Genomic DNA, 20,482 nt, shown 5'->3' with positions numbered 1-20,482 from the left:
AGGCAAAACTGCAAATAAGAGGGAAATGGGATGAAAACAATGACCGCTGATTAGGAAGGAGAATCGGGATCTTTGAAGAATGCTGGAAACTTAGTACCAAGTCAAGAAATGTTCCTTCAACTCTATTTCCCATGTCAGAGAGACTCCCAGCTAAGGTGCACTCTAAAGCATTCACTAGGCAATGTTCCTTTCCAAGAGCCCCGGCCATGGAGCTATGTTCTGGCTAAGTTCTAGATACCAGGGCACACCCTGTGTCAGAGGGCAGGATGGTTCTATTCTCAGTGAAACCCCAGTGCAACTGTAAACTGCTCTGCCAGCCCCCATCTTTGTCATTTTTACTCTCTCTTCAAGTTATTGTCTTCTTCTCTCATCTGCCAGTGTCTGCTGATTTCAGAAGTAAAAGATAAACCCAAATCAAACCAGACCTAACTGGCAAGTCAGCAAATTGAAGTAAGACTTTAAAGACAGGTGGGAGGCAAGTGCCAATGAGGGAGGTGTGACTTATGTGTGGTTTGTCATCCAGGATTCCTATCTGAATGTGAGTTTTGCCTCCTAGCTCTTGAGAGGCAGCTGGTGGTTCGCACACCTTATCCAGCAAGTCCATTTGGGATGACCTTGCGTGCTCTGAGTGGCAGCTATAGCTGTGGGCAAGAGCTAAAGCTATTCAATTCCTATTCCAATTCTAATCATATTCAATTCTAATTCCTTGCAAGTATCAACTCACTCCACACAACCTTCCGTTCATACAAAGACACCAACAGAGGGGTAGCTGCTTACCAATGGTGGTAGTGAGAAAGGAAACCACTTCAGACTCTTTTCCATCATTGTAAAAGGCCAGGTGCCAGATTCCTGAATCCAGATACTGGATGAAACCGGTCTCGTGGCTGGATGGAGGGACGGTGCCCCGTGATTGGCGCTGAGGACCCTCCAGGCTCCTTGCCTCTTGGGTTAGGAGCCTTCTTCCATCCAGTAGCTCCACAAAGTCAAACTAAAGCACAAAGAGAGTCAAGTTAGCAACGAACCGACGCTTCCACCTGCCAAGCTCCATGAAGGGCTTCTCCTGTGCAGTCTAGGAGGGAAGGGAAGCCAGGAGAGCAGACCGAACAAGTCCTCCCTAGATCTACAAATGTCATGGTACTATTCTTCTAACTCATCTGTGAATGTGGCAAAATTAATGATTACTCATTGTCTTGCTTTGTTTTAATTTTGGGGCATGTGAACCATTACTTGATAATGTATGCATTAAGATAGCCATGTTTTCTTTATAGTGGAAGGTGCCTCAGTTGAAACAACCCAGTCACTTTGCAATCACTGGAGGTTCATGCAAGTATGGATGGAGTGAGATTGGAACACTGAGTAGGGTTGGGTTAGTCATGGGCTGAACTGGATTAGCTCAAAATTCCATCAACGAAACACACGCACTGACTGATCCAAGACTGTTGATTTGAAGCTCCAGGAAAGTCCACCATGCAGTATGAACATCAGGAGGATGAAGCCCTGCTGCCTCACCCTGAGTAGCTACCGTTAGATTTTAGTAGATGGAAGATGTTTAGCCTACCTGGAACCAAGCTAATTGCTGGGAAGTCCAGGACTGCATAGTGACTCTGTGGTCACCAGAGACCATCCTCATGTATTGCTCTGTGACCTGACCTTTGGCTAATACTGGAGCTAAAAAGATTACATATGACCTCAGAATGGATGATGGATATTTACGGGTTTGATGACTTTAGCTCCAAAGCTAGCATGTGTCTTGTCTGTGCATGCGCACACATGGGGTATGTTGGGCAGGCCTCTGTTCTCTCTGACTCATGACTCCTTCTTATCCTATTTCTTTTTTTTTTTTCCTTCCCTCTTCCTGTATTTTGGTGTCAAAGACAGAATTCAGAGTCCAGCATGCTAAGTGCATGTATTGTCCATGAACTACACTCCCAGGTACTTGGTTAAGTTCTTTGTTCCTGATACATGTGTCCAAATAAATATGCAATCTTGAAGAAAGGAGGGGATGCAAGAGGCACAGAAAGAACTGTTTATTTTGAGCCAGCTCCTATGCTAAAGGTTCTATGAATGTTCCTTGTTATGAGAATTCTGCAGGGCAGTTACTATTATTTCCCACTTTATAGATGAGGAAACTCTCAAGGAGAGGATGAATTGTGGACCCAAGCTTGCATAGTCTATGGCAAGAGGATTCACGCAAAGTCTCTGGTTATATTGCCTGGGATTTTGGAGGTGGGGTAGTAGCAGAAAGGCAGTTGTGAAGTGTCCTAGAATTCTCTGAAAAAGATCCAGAGATCTAACCTCCCTCTTCTGGAAGGCAGAATGTTAGTGGGGGCAAATAGATGAGTGGCCTATATAATAACATGAAATTTCTTTCAGGCTTTAGGAACTGGCTGGGCTTCCGGCCTAGGTTAAAACTTGAGTAGACACCCAAGAGGTTAGTCAGTGTGTGGGGTCCAGTTACCTGAGTATGGGAAGGAGGAAGGCCTTTTCTGCCGTAAATGCCAACAAGAGCTGCTTTCCCCAGAGACACATTGAACTTCAGATGTACAGGGTGGTCTATGAACACCTGAGATCTCCAGAATGTTCCAGGCGGAATCTTCTGGGAAGCCCGTCTTCCCACATCAATTTCTCCAGAATCTATGAAACTGTCCTCTGGAAATAAACTACTTGGCTTTCCTACCAAGACACAGGGAAGGGAAGACAAGAGCATTTTGGTTAGCCACACACAACAAGGAACCAGCATTCGTCCCAACATCCAGAACTCCACTCTGCCTCTCACCCCAGAGGTCTACAGCCAGCTCCCTGCCCTGCTCCTCCTCCTCCAGAGGAGCAAGATAGTCTAGAATTTTCTCCCCAGTGATGCTCAAATTGTTCTGCTAAAAATATTCATTCTTCCAAAGCCGTATGGGTCCTCCCAAAGGGCCATCTGTTTACTGCATAATGCCACAGCTTGTTAAAATATATTTTGATCCTAAAAATAATCATTGGTGGTCATATGAGAATAACTTTGTGATTTTGTGTGTGTGTGTGCGGGTGTGTGTGTATGTGTGTGTGTGTATAAAAGACTGTATGATAATGTAGAAAGGACAGAGGGAGTGAGGCAGAAGCATTGTCATCTAATTTCTAATCCTGTAGTGGAGGCACAATGGAAGTATAGGGAGGAATTTTATGTTCAGATGAAAACTGGAAGCTACATATGTGAGTAGGGGGTTGGGTTTGGAACTGGGCTATAGACTGACAAAGATGAAGAAGAGAGCTTTTAAGAAGGGAGGAAACATGTCTGAAAGTGCTGTTGTGTTTTAGTGGGCCTGGGTATCGTGTGTGTGTGTGTGTGTGTGTGTGTGTGTGTGTGTGTGTGTGCGCGCGCATGTGCGCACGCGTGCTAAAATGGTTAAAGAAACTCCTCAAGTTTATAGATGACATCTATAGAATACTTAGAAATTTAACCCAGCTCCCAGCCCTGTACCACAAGGGTGGAGGGTGTTCAGCAGTGACTGCTGCTGGTGGGGGGCATCAAACCCCAGGAAGGAAGGCTACTTACCAAATTTCCTCTTCATAGTAATTAAACACACTTGTAAGTGAGAGAGATAAGCCCTAACTTTCTGCCAAACATTAGCCTTCTTAAGAGTCAGGAGGGGGCAGGGGCTTTGGGAGGACCACCCTTAGGACCCTGAAAACCCTAAATCAAGTCAACAGGCTCTATTGTATTTGTCAGTAGTAACCCCCCCGGGCATCCTGGGTCTAAGGCTTTTTATGTGGTTAGAGATGCTCCAAGATGTTCTAAGAGAACAAGAATCATTTTCAGAGAAAACACGTTTGTGGAACTTTTTATACAAAGCATTTGGAGAAGGGAAATTACAATGTCTTCCTCTCCCCCCGCCCCCCTCAGCTTTGCAAGACTCCTTACAAAGCATGTTTGACGCTGAAATGGAGCTTGGCAGGGCATTGTTGTAGTCATAAAATATTTTACTGTTTTAAATAATAAAATTCAATTTAAATGTTAAACTTCTCCATATGTTATCATTCCCTTATAAACTCCTAGGCAGAAACATCAGGTTTTTAGCTTCAAACCGTTAAATGTTATTTTAATTAAAAATGTGCCAACAACAAAAAAGTTAAAATGCATGCTGTCAGTAAAAGTACCATGGATATTCTATCATCAATACAGGAGAGACTCTGCATTTAATTCCTTATGGGAGGAATGTGTCCCAGACTTTTACCTTGAAAATGAAGACACACAAACCTCACATTGTGAGTCACGGAACTTCAAAGACAGGAGCCCAATTCACAAAGCATTAAGATGGGAGAGAATTATTCACAGTTTGCTTTTTTTGATCTGTAGGTGCCCAGGACTGCAAACCTTTTGTAGTGCAGGTAGAAGTTGTTCACCCTCAGCTCTAAGTTCTCCCAGGGAGGCAGAACTAAGGGGTGTGTCAAAAGAAGCATAGTGCCCTCTGAACCCTTCACGCCTAGGAAGGGCTAAGAAAGAAGCATAAGCCTGCTAATTCCAAGGGCTGCTTTCCTGAGAGTGGGGAAGAGTGGGAGTCAAGGGGCTAGAGAACTGTCTGCACGCACATGTTTCCTGTCTCAGAATAAATAGAAAACTCCTCCCTCACTTTAGCCAACAGGGTGCCTTTTCTCTCTAGCAAAGAGGAGAGCATAGTGTAGGAGGTGGTCTTATAGGTCAGGATGGGTTCAGGGATCATTTCCAGAACTCAGGCAGGATTCCTAAACAAGGGTATATATACATCATTTGCCCCAATAAAGTGACAGAGGGGGTTTTTCTTTCACTGCACTTTCTATAGTTCAAGAATGTGGGCCAGGTGGAAGGGAGATACTCTCTACACTGGACCAATTGGTGTGGGCTGGTGGCTGCGAAGAAAGAGTGAAGAGCATTTACCACCTTTAGCTCATGGGAAAGATGCCTGAGATTGCCAGGGCTGGGGCTAGGTAGGGCTGGAAGAGAGACAGAAAAAAAAACTTGACCTGCCTTTGTCTTTCCAGGTCATATGATTTCTGATTCCTTGTTTTTAATTCTGAGCATAAAGCGTGAGCTCTAGAATATAAAATGTCCCACTGCAAAGTGTAATACACCAGTGGAGTGAAGGGAAGGGGAAGAGACGGGAGACTGGTAGAGGGAAGAGTCTGTGTATGAAATTCTCCTCTTTATGTATATTCTGGAAGATAACAGGTGTTAGTAGGAGAAACAGTAATGAGGCGGAGGTTAGTGAGTTCCCGCTGTGTCAGGCCTCCACTGACACGAGTCCAGTTGATTCTCATGACAGTAAGAACATCTCTACACTGAGGAGGCTCTGAATGCTTAAGAAGCCAGTCAGAGATGAAGTCACTTGAGAAACCTCTTTACCTCTTAGACTATGGCTTCTCAGAGGATTAAACACATGAGTGATGAATTAAATATCTGGAGAGACACACTCGCTGGTGTTAGGGTGCACTGACTCTCTCAAAGAGCAGTGTCTCCAGTGGGGTTCATGGGGTGAATGTCAAGACTTAGCCAGTTAGATACAAGGTCCAGTTAAGAACTTTGTGGTATGTCAGGGCTTGGAAGTTGATCACTTTTACTCATTAGGAAGCTGTAAACAGGACTCAGAGTAGCCAGGGTCTGAAGATAGCCATGAGAAGCATACTGCAGCATCACTAGGTGTCTCTAGGCCTCACCAAATGGTACAAGAAGCTTAGTTTAGACCCTACTTCTTCCAACAGCATGATTCAGTTTCACAGCACAGATTTCATTGATAACCATCTTTATCTTTGTAAATTTAGATTCAGGCTTCCTAGAGCAATGCTGTCCAAATATGCAATCATGTCCATAAAAGAAATCTCTCAATGAACTGCTGAAATGGTTGGATGGCTCCATCAAACGTGGAAGATTTGGAAGATGCTGGAATTGCCCTGCATCCCAATCACAGTCTCCACTCTCCTGAGCGGATCCATCTATCCAGGTTCTAAATTTCTAATCAACTGACAATCCCCTCACCTATTTTTTTCCTTTTTGTTATTCTCAATGCAATAGATTGCACAAAGAATCCCTTAGTTTCCTTAGCAACTGTTGGAAATTTATTTGGCTATCAAAATAAGCTGTTCCATTTTGGAGAGCCCAGCTGAGCCTGTGTGCAGCAATTTGTATGGTTCAAACCGATAAGCAATTCTTATTCCATTGCAAAAAGAAAGCGCTATCCCTAGCCCACCAAGTCAAGCATCAGAAAGGCTTGTTTATGCAGCTATTCCTCCTCCCCATTAAATGCAAGCACAAGGTCGTGTGGTGTTGCTTCAGGAAGCTGCCACATTTGGTTTCTGTCCCATAATGACCCTGAAAGGGTTACAGCCACTTTGAAGAATACAGCATCAATTATAGTTTAATGTTATTCTCACAGACAGGAGAGACACAGTACTGGGATCATCACCTTTTAATTTTTATAATTTAAAAAGCATACTTTAAATATTTTTTAAATACCCCAAACCTTAGGAATACCCATGAGGGCAAATGTTATTGAGCATGCAGCTCTAGGATCTGCAGCTTTGAAGTGGAATGGCCCTGGACTAGGTAGACAAGATAAGAGGCCTCAGATGGACTGATGACCAGTCTCTACAAGTGGCTCCTCCCTGCTGGGCTCTCAAAGGAGCCACCATCATCCTTGTAAGGCCAAACAGATGAAGTAACTAGAACAAGTTAATGGAACAAATGCAAGGCTGGGTTGAGAACATTTTGGGCTCTGTGGCTCCAAGGTATATTCGAGTCCACCGCTACCTTTTTTTTTTTTTTTTTTTTTTTTTTTTTTTTTTTTTTTTTTTTTTTTTTTTTTTTAAATTTTAATCACATCATATGACTTTACTCATGATTATGGTGCAGGGACGCTAATCTTAATTCTGTAATCAATTCTTTCCCCTGATACCATCAGAAGGGGCCAGAAATGTGCCCTCACAGTAGGGTTAAGAATTTCACTACTGAGATAAAGTCTAAGGAAGCAGAGTTTTATCATCACAATTAAAAACAGAAACTGAGTAGACATTGGTTCGATTGGAGTGTGGGGGCAGGGAGGTGGAGAACCATGTGGTCTCCCAGAGACTATAAGATGCTTTCTCCTCTGCTTTTCAGGCACATGTGTTCCCCCCAATCAATCCTGAGGCTGACTGCTTTCCAGTACTGCTCTCCATTTAAGGGGCTTATAAACAGGATTTCCATTTGCATCAGTAATAACCGATAATCCCTTTAAGCAAAAATTCTCCAATTAAAATAAGCCAATAAGGCAGTGTAATTTTGTGTTGTCTCTTATCTACACCAACCCTCCTCCGGAAAAACTAAACAGAACCCAAACAACCCACAAACTAATTTCATTAGAGTGCAAGATTTCAGATAGACTTTACTCCCACTGAAGGAATGTCTGTTAGAGATTCATGGTGGGAAGAAACTACACTGTGCTACAGGAGATCCTTTACCAATTCCATGAGGGATCAAGATGGTTTAAGTGTGTTTTCACAGGCTGATCTAAAGATAGCTGTTCCTCTATGGGTCTTCACTGGTGGCACTAGACAGACAATATGAACTGGTGTGAGCTTTGCAAGCCACCAGCAGGACCATGGACAGTGCCACCTTTGTTGGATCCCCGAAGAGTGTCAGTTGGCCCTATAATGATTCTTGCACAAATTTCACCTGTAGGACTTGCAAACTGCAATGCACACTCTAGAGAACCCATGGCTCAGTGCTTTCTGACTGAGCCACAGAGAGTGGAAGTGGAGCCTTAGAATGCCTGGCTCAGGGGGTTTGCTTAAGCTGACATTACAGTCAGCAGCTCCTGACTCCACCAGTGCCCTCCACACCCATGCTACCTTCTTCCCTACCCTATTACTGGGTAAAGAAGCATATGTTATTCGTTATTTGGTGTTTTGGTTCTTAAAATCTTTAAAAGGAAGAGGCCTGGCCTTTCCTCTCAATACAGTGGGTAAGCATTCGGGTTTGGTTCTTTTAGAAGTCTCCTTCTTTTCACTTCTCTTAAATGTGTCCACAGGTCAACAGTTGACTTTGAACTTGAGGATCATCATTGCAGAGGTCACGAGGAGGTACTCTGGGTAAGCACAAGTGACCCTTTTAACAAAACCAATACCTCTGACAGGACATAGAGATCCAAAAGGGATGAGCCCAGAGTTAAGCGAGGCAAGAGGAAACATGGTGTGAGCTGCAAAGGAAGGAGCCATGGCCACTATGCCCACAGGGAAACAGCAGAACATTGACAACAAAGATCACAGCAGGTGCAGGAGAAGGGAAGGCCACCATGCCTGAAGGACAAGTGGACTGGCTTGGGAGCTTACATCATTCCAATTTTGGTGAGCCTGAACCGTTCTTGGCTGACAGTGAGGGAAGTTGTATCTATGAATTGTTGTAAAGACCATTGAGACATCCAAAATATGGGTTCATGGATTTCTACTCAAGAATGCCAAACACAAAATGTCATCACCAGTTCTGTCACGGATGGAAATGTCTTTGCCTCATGGTACAACAGGATTTCACATCTGTATCACCTTTGATGTCCTGTCACCATGGGTGTGGATAAGGTGGGAAAACTAATGGGGGGTTGGTTAGAGCCATGAAGTCCTAGACCCGAGTTCATATACTCAGTTCTGACATCCTCTGGGTCAAGTCACTTCATGTGATCATTTGTGTTTGTACCTAGAATGAACATAGCTAATTATACCCATTTCACAGGGTTGTGAGGGTAAAGTGTGAGGTGAAATGACATTAGTAAGAAGTTTTGATGCAAACACAGTGAGTACACAGTAATCGTTGTTGCTACTGCAGACGAGGAAGCTGGGTCAGAGGTACTAGTGACTTGGTCACTGGGCTGGCTGATCATCTGAAACGTTTCCACCGAAACATACAGTCCAAAAGTCTTTTACCTGGAACACACTATCCCCTAGCATGTCCCACTCCCACATGTGCCTCTTGATCCCACAGGGTTTCCCAGAAGTGCTCCCCCTGACCCCACACAAAGATGGATGGATGGTAATGTGAATAACCTGAATGCATCCTCGAAGGCATGGAATGAGGTGCAGCAGAGCACCATGGGTCCCACTGACCCAGTTCTGGGCTCACACTGACAGGGAGTTGGGATGAAGACACAGGTGGACTGCAGCCAGCATGGGGTGTGGAGGATGGAAGGAGAAGCATGAGCTGTGCGTCAGGCACAGGATGTGCATGATGGAGGCCTCCTCCGTTCAAAGGCAGACAACAGAGGACTCACGACACGGACAACGCAGCAACCCTACCTTCTGCAGTTCCTTTGCCTTTCCTGTCAGGGGTCTCTAAGCCAGTGCCCCCTGAGGGATACAGGGAGACGTCCGTTGGCACAGGCCAGCTGCTGGCTGTGTCCTCCGTGATCTCAGACATCTGCCCCTCCATCGGCTGCAGGTGCCAGTTTAGGCCAAACAGGTGCATGGCTGTAGTGAGCAATGGAAAAAGTCATCTTTTTCTGCTGGAGGTGGAAATGGAACTCCCAAGCCACAAGGAAAGGGGGTCTGGGGTGGGAAACACAGACCCGCAGTTCAGTTCAACAACACCCCCACCCTGGAGAGAGATCTCTTAGCGTGACAGACCCTGCAAGGGGGCTTGAGACACAGCGATGATCAAGGTTTTAGACCTTGCCCTCGATGGGCTCACAGTCTGGTGATGTTAGGAATGATCAGGAAAGACACAGTTTCAGGAGGTCTTGACCTTTTTCTTCAAAAGACAAATAACAATCTAGGAGGGAGGACTATAATTTGTATGACCAAGGATTATTTCCGTAATATGAATAACACCCACGAATAAGGAAAGTCTAACAGTGCGGTAGAAAAATGGGCATAGGATATGAACAGACAAGTTACAGGATAGGAAATACAAAGGGCCCTTAATCATACGAAAAAGCTCTCAACATCACTCACTGTGAAAGAAATCTAAGTCAAACTCTGAAATATTAGTTTTCACATATGGTTTGGCAAAGATAAAAAGAGCTGAAAATATACTGTGTTGGCAGAGGAGGGGAAGCAGGCGCCCGCACACTTTGCTGGTGTGAGCATAAATGGGTATGTGATAAAAAGCCATAAAATTTAAAATACATTCACCCTTTACCCTGGGATTTCAAGGTCCCAATTCTAGAAACTTCTCCTCCAGATATACTCACATATCTAATAAATAATGTACCTACAAGGTTACTCATTACAACATTATTTTAATAGCAAAATTTCTTAAACTGGCCCATTGATAAGAGGCTAAGTGGGATCTAGCCACACAACACAACAGCACTGATCATAAATAGACTGAGGAAGATGTTTATGTTTTTCTTTTCTGGAAGAAAAACGATAACCTGCAGAAGGATGTGTTTGACATACTACCTTTGGCTTTACATTGTACTGAGTATCGGGAGGATATGAAAGACAGGCATATCACTGGGTGCTCTCTGTGAGGGAAGGGGATGGCACAAGGCTGGGGTGAGAGGGAGATGCTCTGCACATCTTTATTTTGTGCCACAAGACAGCAAAGAGTGAACACTGTCTGAAGTATACAGTATGCATCCAGGCTGTGAATGATGTTTCCACAAGGATTTGTAGTCGGTGCGTGACTGCTCTCTGGACTTGACTTTGGGAATCAATACTTAGCTCTTGATGTGGGCACAGCGGCACACATCGATAGCCCCGGAGGGGAGAGGGGAGGCTGAGGAGGTCGGCTGTGAGATCTACAGAGCTAGGAAGCCAGTCTGTTCTATTTGGTGAGACCCTTTCACAAAAACAAAAAGTAAGGGCCACGAAGATGACTCGGCAGAGCAAAGCACTTGTTACACAAGCCTGATGTCCTGAGTTCAATCCCTTAGGTTACCAAAAGTGGGTTACTATGTGCTAGAGTATGCATGGTGGCAAACACAACAAAAGAAACTTAACAAAGTGGAAGGAGAGAACGGAGAGAACAAACTCATAAAAATTGTCCTCTGATGTCCACTTGAGTCTTGTGGCATGCATGTGCTGGCACACACACAGTAGTACCGAATTACACACACACACACACACACACACACACACACACACACACACACACACACACAAAAACCCAACCCAACCCAAAAATCCTCTTCCAAAATGAAACAAGACCGGAACCTGGCCAGTGGTCTGTACTTGCCACATCCAGGATGCCCGCTCTGGCTCTCCCACATGCAGCAAGCATTCATCTTCCTGGATCCTACACCATGCTGTGTATAGTACCTCTTCCTCGCATTGATGATCCTAGTTTTAAAGGCCCTCTGTGGCAGACTCTGGAGAGTTAGTATCGATTCAGACAACCAGAGCACACAGTCAAACAGTGAAGACAGATGGATTAGGATGTCCACTCGGAAGGTCCTGGCCTAGAGGAGGGGTGCCTGAGAAGGAGGGCCACAGGAAGGCAGGGCCATCTACAGAGATAGGAAGGTCCATGGACTTATACTTACTACCTACTGTGTACATCTGGTATTTTGAATGCATTATTTCTAATTCTCATGTCAACCCACTAGACACAATTTTGAGAAGGTTCAAAAGTATTATTAGGTCTTAGTACAGATTAATAGTAAAAATCAGAAAGTTGGTTAAAATTATGGTATTTATAAGACAATGACTGAGATGTTTTACTATGTACTACATATTGTGTTAAAACTATCAGAACAATGTATACTTTATTGACTTTCATGACAAACCTAAAGGGTTAATCTTTGTAGTCAGATGTTACAGATGATGATGTGAAGGCAAGAGAGCAACAGACATGTACAAGGTTAAGTGGACAAGAAGAAGCAGAGGCTGGTCTAGAACTCACATCTGCCCAGACATGAAAACTCACACCTTAAGTCTGCTGCCGCCCCTTATCAGCTCTATCTTACAAGGCACAAGGCTGGCATATGAAGACACCCCTTCCTAGACATGGGACAGCCTTCAAGGCCTTTACATCTGCAGGCTGAAACAGAACTCTCCCACAGGATGATGAGAAACAGGTTCTGTTATACATAAGTTCACAGATAGTAGATTTGAGGACCGACAATAACCTTTTAAGGCCACAAAACATGGTAGAGACACCTGGCAAACACAGCATATTCTGTGACTCCAGGACATATTCATGTAGGGATAGGCACCTGGTTACTTCAGCCAGGAGATTGTATTTTTGTGACAGTGAAGAGAATGACCTTTTTTTTTTTTTTTTTTCTCCTTTGGTTTCTGTGATGTGGGACCAGAGGTAAGAAAAGATTCTGAGCCCCAACTGCTGTTTCCTAGCGGCAGTAGTCTTATCTGAGAAATGAAGAAACATATTTCATCAGTGCTTTTAGTACTGAAACAGCGGGGTGCAGTGTCAGAAGGGTACTCTATCAGAGGTGTGTACCGTGCCAATGAGGATACTGTGTAAGTAGTATACCATAACAGAGGTGTACCATAGCAGAGGGGCCCTGCATTAGAGATATACATCTTGTCAGTGGGGTAGTAGTTATAAGTGGTAATGTCAGAGGGGTAAATGTCAGAGGAGCATGCAAGAGCAGCACCATGTCAAAGGGATGCTATATCAGAAGTGTATACCATGTCAGTGGGGTACTGTATAAGTGGTGTACCTTGTCAGATGGGTTCCATGTCAGTGGGGTAGCACATCAAAGTGATGCCTTGTGAGAGAGATACCATGTCAGAGCGGTACCAAGTCAATGGAGCACCATGTCATAAGGGTACACTGAGATTTAGTGTACCATATCTTCAGTGGGATACTATGTGCCAAGGTATTTTGCCAAGTGTACATAACTACTGTATTTTCCCAGGCATTAGATTTGTTGATAATAACAGGGATAGGGATAATAGCAGCCCCTACTGACTGAGCAACTTTTTTAGTCAGGAGTACTGTGCGAGGTGCTTTACCCTGCTTTTCACTTCTGAGCAATGGTGATGACAAGAAGACAGTGAGCCTGCCTGCGAGGAGGGAAGCTGTTGCTTCCTAGGTTGAACTAGCTCACATCTCTACTTACCTACCTACCGTTTTAATCTATATATTGGCAACTCCAAAGGTAATGGAGAACTTCCTTGAACTACACACAACTCAGATGTACACCATTAAATGAGCAGATCGTCTTCCCCCATTAGAGTCAATTATCTTATCTAAGAGTGCCAAGTGCTGTCTTGTTAAAAGGTCACAAGAATTAACTAATTCCAGAATGAATAGGAAGCTCACAGCTCTGCGAAAAGAAACATTTTTATTGTCAGCGCTTTCTCTTAATTTTGAGAAGACACAAAAGGAAGCCTTTAAAAAAAAAAATCCCTGCTGGGGCAGCATTTGGTAGAGTGGAAGGGTGGAGTCTCAGAGATGAATCTGATTCCCAAATCCAGAGTCCCGGGGAAGTTAATGGGGAAGTTAATGGGGGAGGGGCTGGAAGTATATTGGTAAGTGTTGACATCTCCTTCTTTCTGCTCTGCCTCCTTGGAGAGCCCCACACAGCTGTAAGAGTGACAGGTAGTCTCCGGTGACCTGTGGAAAAGGTCCCTCTGAAAGCAAAGCTTCACTTAAATCCTCGGAGACTCCCCAGGCCACCCTGAAATGACAATGGAGGATGCTGGTAGGGAAAAGGATCAATGTCATCAAGATGGGGCAGAGAGATCCCTGCTGATCCTTCCCTACTAACCTAGCAGGCAAGAGGTGCCCACTGATACAATAGGAACAAGTCTGTTTGAGGGGTAACCGACCACTTTCTGAGTGGAATTCCCATAGTCATGAGGGAATTCATGTCTGCATTATAAACCTCACACGAAGCCCGGGGCTAGGGAGGATATAGGCCTGGGTTGGGAAAGTACTGCTGCTGCTTTGCTAAATGCACATGATGTGACTGTCAAATTGCCTTCTGAATAATTATGTCTATCCCCGTAGATTAGCACTGCTGGCAGCCTTGGTCAGAGACACTTCTTTAAACAGTGCATAGTATTAACTGCAGAGACTCATTATCTAGCCAGAGTGCTGGGAATAAGTGACTGTTAAATGCTCAGCTATACATGAGACATCTTTATCACCCCCTCCAAGGCTCATAAGACAAGAACCCAGAAGCTGGAGGACTGGGTAGAATATTGTAGAATTTCTCCTGGGCATGACATGACCTTTGTACTCTTGCACTCATAGCTGCTATGATTACCTGCACAACGTAGAGCTGATTGACACCCTGAATGGAGCAGGGGTATGGGGTAGGTTGGGAGTGAGGGTAAGGTAGGGGTGGAGGGAGGGGGTCTTTGGAGGCTCTGCACTCCCTTGAAGACCTATAGACAATGTCTACTGGTGGAGAGACATTTTCTGCTGTGGTGTAGCCACTAGTAAGGTGTTCACGCTTCTGTAAGTAACCTCTCACCTATACATATGCAAGACTAATCAAAGTGTCTGGGTCACAAATTAGGGGGGGGAAGGACATGAAAATTAAAGAGGAACTAGTTAGGAAAAGGAAGGTGAAGAGTGGAAGTGGGGGGACACTCAAGAACAAAGGACGGCAAATATGATCAAAGTATATTACATGCATGTCTGCAAACATCACAATGAAGCCCATTATCATGCATGACTAGTACATGCTAATGAAAACCATTGGTGTCTTTGGAAGGTGAGGAGGCAAAGGACCAGTCGGCAATAGTATCTTGAAGCCAAAATGAAGAGGACCTTTAGCCTGCCATCTGGGGCCACAAATAGAAGTCATGCTAAGAAGCTCTCAGCTCCATCATTGTACTGCCTGGTGAGTTTTAGAGTCTTGGGTGAAGACTTGGGGAAGAGAGAGGAAGAGAGATAGTCTGTGTTCTCTTCTGAGGACACACAAACACAGACATACACAGATACACACATAAACACAGACAGACAGACACATGCACAGAGACAGACAGACAGACAGACAGACAGACAGACAGACACACACACACACACACACACACACACACACACACACACACTCAGGGAGGAAATTGGTCTTTGGATCCGTAAGCTTCAGTCACCATCTAATCCCTGACAGTCATTCACATAACAACACGATCCTTCGAAAGTGTGGTCCATGGCCAGCACGTTACAGATATCATTCAGTCTCATGTTCACGTAAAAGATGGTCTGGGAAACATTAGTGAAGAATGTGTATCATGGTCCTGAAATGAAAGCTGAGCTAAAGTGACCTTTGAGTTACTGAAAGAAGATACGGTGAACTACCAAGACCAGACAGCAGAGCTGGCTTAAGGGAGAACGAGCTTCCAGTTCTTCCTTTTTCTATGTCTCACTTTCAGATGAAGATAAAAGAGGCAACATAAAGCTACCCACAAAATAAAGGCTGAAATGCGGGTTGGATGCTAGGGGCTTATGAGGTCACTTGTCTGCCCTACAGTAGTAACCTGCCTTTGAAGTGGCATAAAACACTGAGCACTCTTTGGTCAAATGTTCTGAAAGTAGAGACCATGGGTTAACAATAATAACAAAAGAAGCCAAAAAGACATGATTCTCCCTAGCCCACTAAGGGTAGATGAAACCATTCAAATAACATACATCACTTACTGTATTCTTCATTCTCTGAAGAATGAAGAGTAACCACCCACCAATGCACATTGCAAGATTATGTAAATTATACCCTGCACTGTATATTTATAACTAAGGTGCAAATCCCTGTTCAAGTATACCAAGGGTGACCTAGATAAGAAGTGTGGTTTTCCCATTAGACTACTTGTAATTCAATGAAAAGGTGACAAGATGCTTGAAGAGTTCAGAGAGAGGCTGTGGAGAAGTAGCAGGGTTCACAGGATCACCCACATTGAAATGTTAATGATTTCTAAAAGCCAAGAGCCAGGGTGGGAAAGTTCAATCGCCCCAGCTCTGGTCCATCTGATCCTGGGGCTGACATTTTCCTGTCGCATTTCCTGCCCAGTGAGACATGAGCGATGGCTCAGAAAGTGCAAGCTTTGTCCTGACATTTGGAAAAAAAAAAAAAAAGGCTTCATTGATGTTCAGACACAGGGAAGGCACCCTAGCACCCAACCCAGAAGAGGCAATTAACAAAGCCATTAAGCCAGTGTAGGAGAGGGGAGTTTCTGCTGTCACAAGGTGTGTGTGTGTGTGTGGGGGGGTGCAACTCTGTGCAGACACCCACTTGCATGTAGCTGGAGCAGCTCCAGGGGGTGGGCAGAGATGATTCTAATGCAAGGAACTGCTGGTCCAGGTGCACTTGGGTAGTTTGCATGTGGATCTGTGCACCACTTGCAGGCCTGGTGCCAGCAGAGGCCAGGAAAAGGCATCAGATACCCTGCAACTGGAGTTATGGACAGTTGTGGGCTTTAATGTGGGTGTTGGGAATCCAACCTCAGTCCTCTGGAGAAGTGGTTCTAAACATCTGAGTCATCTCTCCAGGCTCACCAAGTAACATTTTTAATCTCAAAAGTAGGAACCATGGTCACGTGATTGGCTCCCCACATTTCTGTTTCTAGTACTCAGATTTAGGACTTTTTTGTTTGTTTAAATGAAGTCACTGGTGTTTGGACTTCCAAGGAATAGTGATGATATCAGTATGAAGCAAGATTCCCTGAAAAGGCCACACTGTACTAAAGGTTCTTCAGATCAACCAAACAGAACTTCATGACTGTGCAGAGCTGGGAGGCTGTAGAGCTAGAGCTATAATTACCTTGGGCTGCCTTCAGTCTCCTTAATAGTCATTAACTACTAGCTGCTGTGAGTGATTTATTTTTTCAGCTGTCAGGTACATCTTTGGAATATAACCTGTTAACCAGACCACTGGCTTCCAACACCAAATCTAAGTTGTCAGAGAGCATCTGAGGCCTCTACAAACCACCACACTCTGCTGTCACCTACCTGATGTCCCCATCAAAGTATCTGGCAAATGCATTGATGTATGACTTCCTTTAGTTTGGCAACTACGAGGATTCCCTTTAACTGTATCTAGAATGGAGTATTTCACTACAGCCGTTTGAATCTAATCCCAGGTCAGGGTCACCAATTTTGACTCAGAATAAACTAGTTCTTACTGATGTTTTGCATCAGCACCACTGATGACAGAAAAGGCAAGATCATACAAGGGCAGCAAACTATCATCTTCCAGGTCATATTCCTGCTTCTATAAGGATACCACACCCAGAGTTCTGAGCAAGAGCCCAGTGACACAGCAATATGTGTGGCAATGTAACAAGTGAGGAACCAGAAAGCAGGCTGGACACCTGACACAGGGGACTGGCTAAGCTACAGGCGCTGTATGCATAGGAACCTCTATGACGAACATCTGTGATAGCCACAGTGAAGAAGATGTAGTGTTGGGGAAGGGAGCAGGGCATACAACTGCATTTTTTTCTGACTGTGCTTCTGTATATGCATATAAAAATCAACAAAAGGGATAGATTAAAAGGGCACCATGCTTGAATCATTGTGTAAGGCTTGTGGATACATTTTGCTCTGTGGTTTCCAAATGCCTGTTAGTGCTATTTCACATATGAAAAGAGGGCTTGTAACTCAATCCCAGGCAAGTTAGGTCTAAAGGTGGTGGAGTAGAGGAAAGAGGCCTTCACACAGCAGGTGTCAGAGTCTAGACAACCGGAGTTATAACAGGTTATCAGGGGACAGTGGAGGCTCAGAAGGCTCTGTGACCTCCAAAGACACACAGGTAAGCGATGGAGCTGCAGTTGAGTCCAGATCTTGGTTTCAAAGTGCAGGCTCTCAGTTATTGCCCTTCTGATGAGTACAGTGGCTAACATTACATTTAACAAAGAATCCAAAGCAAAGCTTTGCTGCAAGCACAGCTAGAGTTGCTCTTTGGGACACGTCAAGAGGCTTTCTTTTTTATACCCTGACTTTCATGATCAAAATCACATGCGTGTCAGATTGCAGCCTAGAGCAGAGTGCAGTCTGTCCAAAGCACAGAGTCTCCTGACTTTGGGCAAAAGGTCTCAGCCTCACTCACTCTTAGTTTCCTCCTCTTCAAAAATGAAGCTTGCTTATAATACCCATCCCAAAGGATCAAGTGAGATAACACACAGAATTGTCTCAGAGCGATGCCTAGCACATAGTAGGAGCTTGATAAACAGCAGCTGTTATAACCTCTGTCGCTAGATGCCTTGCTGCCCTTAGCTCCTGTACTTACTGAGAAATTAAGCCAATTCTGTTGCCTGCCCTGTTTTTCTTTCTTTCTCTGTATTCCTCATGACTCTCTGCCACACCATCTGTGGGTTTCTTTAAGCTGCAGGCACTCTCTTGTTCCCATGAGTTGACAGACTCTGGGCACAGAATGAGAGTTATTTGTCCAACAGATAAAACAGCTTTTAAGGGTAGAGTCGCTATAAAGCAGCCTGACAGGATCCCACCGGTGGCTACGTGAGGCTAATTTTAAATCAAGTAAATATACTGTTTCCCCTCCTGTCTCCTGCTAGAACATGACTGCAGCAATCAGGGCTGCGGCCCCTCACTCACAGATGAACTTCTTCTAGAGAATGGACTCGTGCACCATGGGTCATTTTTCTGCATGTGTAGAACAGGAGAGAAGGCCACTTTTGTGTGGCAAACATGTGAGCCCATGGTCAATACAGATGCCCACTTAACTGGAAGGCACAGAGAACTGGTAGAGGCAAGCTGAAGAGAAAAGCAAGCAGGAACTTAATTCATACAGAATTCTTACTGTATCAATGAACTAAGAAAACTCCTCCCCTATCAGGATCTACGAAGACCTCTTCCATGCTGTCCTACAGTAGGGACTGGCCTGCTCTCTCCACCCTTTCAACCTGCCTCAGTCTCATCATCTGGCCTTCCCTGTCACTTGCCAACATGGCTGGTTGTGTAGTGGAGCAATACCAATGATGTATGGCTATGGCCTGCCTGGTCTCTGTGGCCTAGGACATATGGCTGCTTCAGGGATGATGTGCTGGTTGTAGGGTAACTTCCCTTTCTGCAGTTATCCTTATCCATAAGGTGGTGCCATCTATGCTAAGGCACCATACCTACCTTCAAGTAGGAGGAAGGTAGTCAGGTGGACTTGGTGTGTACTGTAGAGGGTTAACACCATCCTGACTATTTTTTGTGATGCATCAGGGTTGTGATGAAGAAGTAAAAAGAGGACCTATGAGGACTTGGGGAGCTAAGAGGCCTGAGATTTTGTTTAAAAATGAGGAAGGTTGCTACACTGAGTGTTTTGCTTCGGAGACCTATCAGACCCTTCAAAGAGGAGCCATGGCCAGTGCATTTGTGGAAGGACTTGGGTGCAAGAACCAAATGCACATCCTCAGACTATAGCTTTGAGCTCTTTCTATTTAAAAACAAAACAAAACAAAACAAACAAACAAACAAAAAACCAAGAAAAACCTGTGCCCTGGAGTCACAAAGAAATCCTGTGAGAGGTAGGAGAATCATCCTTAGAGCTTGTTGTCCCACCAGGCTCTACTTCCCACATGGAAGGAGTCCAGCTTGGTGCACAAAGTATGGGCAGTAAGCCAAGACTGAGAAAGCTACTGTTTCCCCTCCTGACAACGCCAGAGATGTGGAGCAGGGTGGACACAGATATTGCAAGGATTGTTATTAAAATAATAACGGCTCTCCCTTATGAGAATTGTTCTCTTGTGCATGGTATAATATTGGAGAAGTCACTTCCACATGTCACTTAAACAACCCTTTAAAGGCAGATATTGTTATAACCCAGTGTTATATAGAATCCATTTATAGAATAGGTGTCTCAAAGCAGAGCTATACACAGTTATGAATTAAATCTTGTAGTTTTAAAAAAGCAGGCTCCTAATTGTTTACAATTGCACCATTTACTAAAGCATTGCCATGGCCTCAGTCAGCCCCAGGAACTCTGGGTCCTCAGCTCTGCTCATGCTGTTGCCACGGAAGCACAGCCCAGGCAGCCCCCCTCCCTTATTTAATCTCAATTCGAACAAAAGTGGCTTCATAAGACCACTGCTGAGGGAACAAACAGCCAGTGAGTGACCCTACAGAGAGAACATGCTGAAGCCTGGTGAGGGCCTGTCTGTGCCTTATGGTCATGGCTTTACTAATGACCTTGGGATCAGAGAAACCCAGGGACAGCCTGCCTATTCACACCACTCAGCTGGGGGCAGGCAGCACTGCCCTCTGAGCAGCAGCGAAGTCTGGGAAATTGCTTGTCATTTCCTCAGGGGGTGAGAGGCTGGTTTAAAGATCTCCTAGGATGGATTCCTCTCTGCATTAATGCAGCCAAGCTGCAACACTGATTGTGAATCTACCCAACGCAAGACTGCATGCAAGCTGCTTCCTGTCACTCTATGGCCACCCATCCTACACCTTCAGAAAAGATCCAATGTGGGAGAATTAAAACACGGGGTTGGCTAGTCCTGGTGCCTAGAGAGAGGATGCCTGTTGCTATGTTCCACTTCCACCCCTCCTGGGTGGTGCTATGTTGGGCCCCAGGAACAAAGCTTCCATGTCCTGATTGCCTTTGGTACAGGAACCATGTGACTTATCCTTTGCTTTTTC

The 20,482-nt window shown here is 44.7% G+C and overlaps 1 protein-coding gene across 17 annotated transcripts in view; it reads right to left on the bottom strand.

Moving 5' to 3' along the window:
* The window catches only part of Tenm4 (teneurin transmembrane protein 4), a 1,520,543-nt gene that overhangs the window by 172,595 nt on the left and 1,327,466 nt on the right, over window positions 1–20,482 (bottom strand). For 16 of the 17 annotated variants that reach the window (XM_076938042.1, XM_076938101.1, XM_076938085.1 and 13 more), the window contains 3 exons: window positions 9,277–9,447; window positions 2,459–2,673; window positions 778–988 (listed from right to left, as the gene is read on the bottom strand). In XM_076938042.1, coding sequence (XP_076794157.1) covers window positions 778–988; window positions 2,459–2,673; window positions 9,277–9,447 — 597 coding nt within the window. The remainder of the gene's footprint in view (window positions 1–777; window positions 989–2,458; window positions 2,674–9,276; window positions 9,448–20,482) is intronic. The other variant, XM_076938109.1, reaches the window with a different exon arrangement.

The sequence above is a fragment of the Arvicanthis niloticus genome, chromosome 1 (assembly GCF_011762505.2).
Source record: "Arvicanthis niloticus isolate mArvNil1 chromosome 1, mArvNil1.pat.X, whole genome shotgun sequence".
Classification (NCBI taxonomy): domain Eukaryota; kingdom Metazoa; phylum Chordata; class Mammalia; order Rodentia; family Muridae; genus Arvicanthis; species Arvicanthis niloticus.
Note: the sequence above shows the minus strand (reverse complement) of the source record. Positions and strands in the feature narration are given on the sequence as shown.